General features: G+C 26.9%; 1 protein-coding gene across 1 annotated transcript; it reads left to right on the top strand.

The window, feature by feature from the left end:
• Window positions 1-1,743: 1,743 nt before the first annotated feature.
• On the top strand, window positions 1,744-7,044 carry LOC126550367 (uncharacterized). The gene is made up of 3 exons (XM_050201749.1): window positions 1,744-2,913; window positions 3,196-3,691; window positions 3,794-7,044. The coding sequence occupies exons 1-3, from the start codon at window positions 2,413-2,415 to the stop codon at window positions 5,521-5,523; spliced, it is 2,727 nt and encodes a 908-aa protein (XP_050057706.1). The 5' UTR covers window positions 1,744-2,412; the 3' UTR covers window positions 5,524-7,044.
• Window positions 7,045-7,908: the final 864 nt, after the last annotated feature.

Here is a 7,908-nt window from a genome sequence, read left to right as displayed (position 1 = left end):
TAAAAATATATTTTGAAAATAAAAATAAAAAAATTTATAAAATAAAAAAAAAAAAAATCATAACAATATTTTGAAAATTATTTTGAAAATAATTATAAAATAAAAAAAAAAAATCATAACAATATTTTGAAAATTTATTAAAAAAAAAAAAAATCATAAAAAAATTTTGAAAATATTTTGAAAATTAATTTTAAAAAATAAAAAAATCTTAAAGAAATTTTGAAAATTTATTAAAAAAAAAAAAAAATCATAACAATATTTTGAAAATTATTTTAAAAATAAAAAAATATTTTGAAAATTATTTTAAAAATAAAAATATATTTTGAAAAAAAAAATAAAATAATTATAACAATATTTTGAAAATTATTTTGAAAATAATATATTGCGGGATAACTAAATATTCGTGATAATATATATTGATTTTTAGATTCTGAACGAAGTGATGAATGTATTGATTTTACAATGATGTGTGTTTTTTTTTTTGTGTCTGTGTACAGCATAACTAGTCGAAAAAATGCTCCAATTTCTAACTATGGGGGTGGTTTCCGATGTAAAAGTGAATATCCTTTAGTTAGCGTTTAATAAGCGTTTTTAGTTCAAATTTTTACGAAATCTGTCGAAAACGCGAAAATTTGCAAGTAATTTTGAAGTTGAAAAAACATAAAAATTTTTTCTTTTATAACTAAGTTTTGAAAATTTGGTACAAGGTTCTCCATACATTTTTCTTCAAATATCTGTAAAAAAAACTCTACCGGATTCAGACAAAAAATTTTTATGAGTGTTTGAAATTTAAATTTTTACAAAAACCGTGTTAAATAACAGTTTAGCCTCAAACGATTTTTGATATTTGTTATTATTCAAAAAGTATAAGTCGTAGATACTTGAAAATTTTACCAGTTATTAAGATTTGCGTTTTCTTTACGTGATTTAAATTTCAATATATTTTGACTTTTTTTGAGCTATTTATAGGCAACTGAAATTTTCAATTTTTCTGAAAAAATATTTTTGAAGTGTCGATAAAATTTTTTTGGCCCTATCAAAATACTTGAAAATTTAATACAAAGTTCCTCATATGTTATTTTTATAGTGATTAAAAAATTATAAGAATACATAGGCAAAATTTTTTTTATTAGCATTTGAAGTTCAAATATTGACAAAAATTCGTCAAAACTATGAATACTTACAAATTATTTTGTAGGTATATTTCATAAAAATTTTTGTATAAGTAGCTAAGAGTTGAAAATTTAATACAAGGTTTTGCATAAGTTTAGCTTACAATTATTATAAAAGAACTTAAATTTTGTTGTATTCAGGCCATTAAAACATAAACCACCTTTTTCACCAACCACTAGAAATTATATCCTAGGCTGACAAATCATCTTCGTTCAGAATCGTTTTTCGTATACAATGATAACTATCATTGGATTCAAATTTAACACTCCTATAATATATAATAATGATCCATACGGCACCTAATGTACAGCAGAGCGGTACTCACTTGCCCGCTTTTTTTATTTTTAAAATAATTTTCAAAATATTTTTTTATTTTTTTAAATATATTTTCAAAATTTTTTTATGATTTTTTTATTTTTTTTAAATAAATTTTCAAAATTTATTTTATATTTTTTTTTTTATTTTATAATTATTTTCAAAATATTGTTATAATTATTTTATTTTTTTTTTTCAAAATATATTTTTATTTTTAAAATAAATATTCGTGATAATATACATTGCGGGATAACTAAATATTCGTGATAATAAACATTGCGGGATAACTTAATATTCGTGATAATATATATTGCGGGACAACTAAATATTCGTGATAATATACATTGCGGGATAACTTAATATTCGTGATAATATATATTGCGGGATAATATAATATAAAAAAAAAAAATCATAAAAAAATTTTGAAAATTTATTTCAAAAAATAAAAAAATCATAACAATATTTTGAAAATCTTATATATAAAAATGAATCGCAAAATGTGTTGGTATTCGCATAACTAAACAACCCCTGGACCGATTTGGCTGATTTTTTCTTCAACTGTTCGGAATTGCCAGGAGAAGGTTCTTACGGACGAAAAATTTGAAAAAGTTATCAGGTTTGAGAAATATGAAGAGATGGTGATGAAATTACAGAGGCGCCATCTGTCCAGCAAATAGTAAACTAAATTATTTTTGGTAGTCAATGGCAACCATTTAAATAAAATAAATAATTTATTTAAAATGTTATAGCAAGGTTTTGATTTGAACCCGATACCGTCAAAATATAAAAAATAAATTAAAACTATAATATTTTTGTGTTGCCATGGAAATATTATAGACAATATTTATTCAATTTAATTGTTTGAATAAAATATAATAAAAAATTCCTGGGAAGACCTTAAAAACATAATAATTTATATTTGATATGCCTCCTATACGACGGAGCAATCTAGGTAGAATAACCCGAAATGCTACCAACCAAGCTAATTACCGATCTAACCAAAGTCCTCAAGAACGTGACGACCGAAATGAACGTGAAAGAATTCGGATATCACAAACGCGTGAAGCGCGAACGCGAAATTCAACTAATAATCGCGCAAGTTTGAATCGAGCTGCTTTCAGTTACGATGTGTCAATTGACTACAGTAACTACCAGTGTGTTGTTATTGGTTCTATGAACTCGGTTTGCTCACACTGTAAGGCATTAAAATACAAAAACGAAGCCAATGGATTGTGTTGCGCAAATGGTAAAGTGAAATTGATACCATTGGATCCACCACCAGAACCATTGTACTCATTGGTTTCAGGAATAGGAACAGATTCTATACACTTTTTGACAAATATCCAACAATATAACAATTGCTTTCAAATGACTTCATTTGGGGCAACAAATGTAGTTCGGGAAAATTTTATGCCAACTTTCAAGGTATGTATTATAGCAGTTACTCATAATTATTAGCGAACAAAATTGTCTGTCACCAAAGTTAAGATGTGTCACTAATCTTCAATTTCTTAATCATTACGAAATATCACTTAGTCATCATATTATATGGTGTTTCAGTTTCAGTGACACTTTTATTATATTTTATATTTGATAGATATAAGTTAAAACTAAATATATACTTTTTAAGATCAAATATTATTTAAGTTTGATCACCGACAATCCATTAATTTATACCACACCATAATATTTTTTTTTTATTTACAGATACAAGGGCAAATATATCACAGAGCAGGTTCACTGTTACCAGTGTCAGATAGCGACAACAAATTCCTGCAAATTTATTTTATGGGCAATTCACCACAAGAAATTGATCTGCGTTGTGCACATAACAATTTAGTAAAGAGGTCTATTGTAGAACAATTACAAACTTTATTTCATCAACACAATCAATTGATTATATTGTTTAAAACTGCCCTGGATCTGATGCCATCCGATAATCACAAAATTGTAATCAGAGCTGATAAAACACCTGCAGGTCAACATACAAGACGTTTTAATGCACCAACTATTGATGAAGTTGCTATCGTTGTAGTTGGAGAAAACTTGGAATCCCGTGATATTGTTTTACGTCGTCGGAATGATCAATTACAACGTATAAAGGAAACACACCGCTCATATGATGCACTGCAATATCCCATTATATTTTGGCAAGGTGAAGATGGCTACGATTTCTCAATAAAAATGATAAATCCCATTGCAGGTAACTAAAATATTAGTTTAGCTATGGCGATAATATCTCAGTCATTATATTATGTATTTTAATTTTATATTTGAATGTTATTAAAACAAAATCTATTTACAGGTTCTGAAACCAACAAAAAAGTCAGTTCAATGAACTATTATTCATACCGCCTAATGATTCGGGAAAATGAAGATAATCACATATTGAAATGTCGGCGATTATATCACAAATATGTTGTTGACATGTATGTTAAAATTGAAACGGAGAGATTAACATTCATCAGGTTGAATCAAACCAAACTCCGATCTGAAGAGTATATTCACCTTCGAGATGCGATTAATACTGATGGAAATGCACAGAATGTCGGTCGGATGACTATTCTTCCAGCAACATACGTCGGAAGCCCTCGGCATATGCACGAATATGCTCAAGATGCCATGTCGTATGTTCGTCATTATGGTACAGCAGATTTGTTCATCACATTTACATGCAATCTGCAATGGATAGAAATCAATCAGGAGTTATTCTCTGGGCAATCACCCATTGATCGTCATGATATTACAGCCAGAGTCTTTAGACAAAAGTTGAAATCTTTAATGGATTTCATCGTAAAACATAATGTGTTTGGTGAGACACGCTGCTGGATGTATTCTGTGGAGTGGCAGAAACGAGGATTGCCACATGCACACATTTTGATTTGGTTGGTTGAAAATATAAGGCCAAATGAAGTTGATGCAGTGATATCAGCTGAAATACCTAATGTACAAGTAGATCCTGGATTGCATGAGGTAGTTATCAAAAACATGATACATGGTCCCTGTGGAACTCTTAATCAAAATTTACCGTGTATGATGGATGGTAAATGTTCAAAACGATATCCACGGACATTAATATCGGAAACAATTACTGGTAATGACGGTTATCCATTGTATCGTCGCAGATCGACAGCAGACAATGGAAAATCAACAATTGTCAAATTAAATCAACAAGATATTGAAATAGATAATCGTTGGATTGTTCCATATTCATCCATTTTATCAAAGACATTCAAAGCACACATCAACGTTGAATCTTGCCATTCAGTGAAATCTATTAAATACATTTGCAAATATGTAACCAAAGGGAGTGATATGGCTGTGATTGGAATTGGTGCAGAGAATTCCAATGATGAAGTTACCCAATACCAAATGGGCCGCTATGTCAGTAGTAATGAAGCAGTTTGGCGAATATTTTCTTTTCCTATTCATGAGAGACACCCTTCTGTTGTTCACTTAGCTGTGTATTTAGAAAATGGACAAAGAGTGTATTTTACAGCACAGAACGCAGTACAAAGAGCTGCTCAGCCACCATCTACTACATTAACCAGTTTTTTTGAGACATGCCAAAACGATGATTTCGCACAAACATTGCTATATTCTGAAATGCCAAAATATTATACCTGGAATCAATCCTCAAGGAGATTTATACGACGGAAACAAGGAAAACCAGTTCCAGGATATACAGATGTATATTCCACCGATGCGATTGGCCGGATTTATTCAGTACATCCAAGCAATGATGAATGTTTTTACTTACGACTGCTATTAGTCAATGTACGTGGCCCAACATCATTCCAACAGTTACGAACTGTTGATGGTGAATTGTGTGTATCCTACAGAGAAGCCTGTCAACGTTTGCAATTGCTTGAAAATGACGCTCATTGGGATCAAACTCTCAATGATGCTGTAATATCATCACACGCTCATCAAATACGAACATTGTTTTCTATAATCATATCTACATGCTTCCCATCAAACCCAATTGAGGGGCGACAATGCAAAACGTGCTATTGCCAAAAATGTCAAAATTGAGTTACACATCATTTCTGATAGTAAAAACCACGTGGAATCGAATGGCGTGTTCAGATTTGGCCAAAACGTACTATTTCCTGTATATATTTGATCATAAAGTTTCATGATTTCTGCAAAACGCACCATTTCCATCTCTAAAATCGTTTCAAAAAGAACTATTTCCAAATTACATCAAAACGTACTATTTCCCATGTTATTTAGTGTAAACTTAATAATTATTAAAGTAAAACGTACTATTTTTTAAATTATGTGCAGAACGTACTATTTCCAGATTGAAGCAAAACGTTATATTTCCCATGTTAAAATGTAGCTTTACTAAATTAATTATTTGCAAAACGTACTATTTCCAAGAGTAAAAAATGAAGTTTACATTTCAATTTAATTAATTATTTCATGGTGATATACTATGGGACTACATTATTTTATTTTATTTACTAGTTGGTGCAACTGATAAAATTCAGTATATGTTTTGGTGTTGAATGGTTATCTTAAATTTTTCCCTCCAAAAGTTTGTATGATGACTATCATGGTATTATGATAATACAATTCACTTACTGTTCTCTGCACTGGTTCATTGTTTAAATTACCTACTAATAATTGTATGTACTATTTATTAATGTTTTATTTGCAACAAGTTAATTTAGTAATTAGGTATTTAAAATGTTCAACTCAAGAACCATTAAAATGGCCGCATGTGGTTTGAACAAAAAAAAAAATGATACTCAAACTAGAGAATAAGCAAGGTGTTATTGTTAAAATAAATAAACTATGTTAACATTAAAGTATGTGTTGTTTTTATTTTTATTTGTATGATTATGGACTTCGTTTTTAATGATTATAAAATAAAATTTTATTATTTATAAAGATAATACAAACCATTGTAGCAATTTAACAGTAAAAAAAAAAATATAGAGTATATGTTTTTTCATAAAATATTTGATTATGAAAAATAAAATTCTAGGTCGTTTTGTTAAACAAACAGCTAATAAAAAATATATTTACCTACCTTAAATTAATAAATAAAAAAATAATAAATTAATCGTTAAATTATATAAAAATGTGCTATTTAGTGGAAATAGTACGTTATGATGAAATATGGCCAAAACGTACTATTTCCATTGAATTTTGACAAAACGAACTAAGTGGTGGAAATAGTACGTTTTGGCACGATCCACTTTATGAAATGACGTTTAAATTTACCAAAACTTAAATTTAAATATAAACAAAAATCATAAGTAGGTTCAGTTTTTTTTTATGTATTTTTTGAATACTTAAGGTTTTTACTATGACTTTTTGATAAGCTACTATAGAAAATCAATGTTTCTGGAAAAAGCAAAAAATGGCAATAGCACGTTTTGCATTGTCGCCCCTCAATTGATTTGTGGATCAAGTACAAAGATTATATGTGTGATGATATTTTGTATCAAATACAGAATAGAATGGGAAATCCAAATATACAAATCAGTGAAGAAATTTACAATGAAGCATTGATTTCAATTGAGGACATGTGAATAAAAAATAATTAAATAAAACTATAACAGTTAAAACTATAACTACTTACTTTTAAATCATTATATATGTTTTATTTAATTATTTTTTATTCACAACGCCCTATCACCAGGGTGACGGTTCTGTTCAGGAGAATTTTTTAAAATACGTAGGCACAAAAACTGCCACATTACAAATCTTTCGTCGTGAATTCGACGTAATATTAGCACTATCAATAAGATTAAATTAAAAATTAACACACGGCATACGAAAATGCAAAAAAAGAAAGTAACACACGGGCAACGCCGTGTCGGGTCAGCTAGTATATTTAAAAAAATAAAAAAATTATTTTGAAAATTATTTTAAAAATAAAAAAATATTTTGAAAATTATTTTAAAAATAAAAATATAATTTAAAAATTATTATAAAAATAAAAATATATTTTGAAAAAAAAAAAAAATAATTATAAAATAAAAAAAAAAAATCAACAATATTTTGAAAATTATTTTGAAAATATTTATAAAATAAAAAAAATAAAATCATAACAATATTTTTAAAATTATTTTGAAAATATTTATAAAATAAAAAAAAAAAATCATAAAAAAATTTTGAAAATAAATTTTAAAAAATAAAAAAATATTTTGAAAATATATTTTAAAAAATAAAAAAATCATAAAAAAATTTTGAAAATTAATTTCAAAAAATAAAAAAATCATAAAGAAATTTTGAAAATTTATTTAACAAAAAAAATCATAACGATATTTTGAAAAATTATTTTGAAAATATATTTAAAAAAATTAAAAAATATTTTGAAAAAATATTTAAAAAATAAAAATATATTTTGAAAATAAAAATAAAATAATTATAAAATAAAAAAAAAAAATCAATATATATTAT

Source organism: Aphis gossypii, chromosome 2 (genome assembly GCF_020184175.1).
Source record: "Aphis gossypii isolate Hap1 chromosome 2, ASM2018417v2, whole genome shotgun sequence".
Lineage (NCBI taxonomy): Eukaryota > Metazoa > Arthropoda > Insecta > Hemiptera > Aphididae > Aphis > Aphis gossypii.
The sequence above is the reverse complement of the archived record's forward strand: the minus strand, read 5'-3'. Positions and strand labels throughout refer to the sequence as shown.

What these genes read in the sequence shown, in the direction of transcription:
- LOC126550367 (XM_050201749.1), top strand. Translation starts at nt 2,413, where the DNA reads ATGCCTCCTATACGACGGAGCAATCTAGGTAGAATAACCCGAAATGCT. An exon ending in ATTTTATGCCAACTTTCAAG is followed by an intron (nt 2,914 to 3,195) that starts GTATGTATTATA and finishes TTTTATTTACAG; the next exon opens with ATACAAGGGCAAATATATCA. An exon ending in AATGATAAATCCCATTGCAG is followed by an intron (nt 3,692 to 3,793) that starts GTAACTAAAATA and finishes ATCTATTTACAG; the next exon opens with GTTCTGAAACCAACAAAAAA.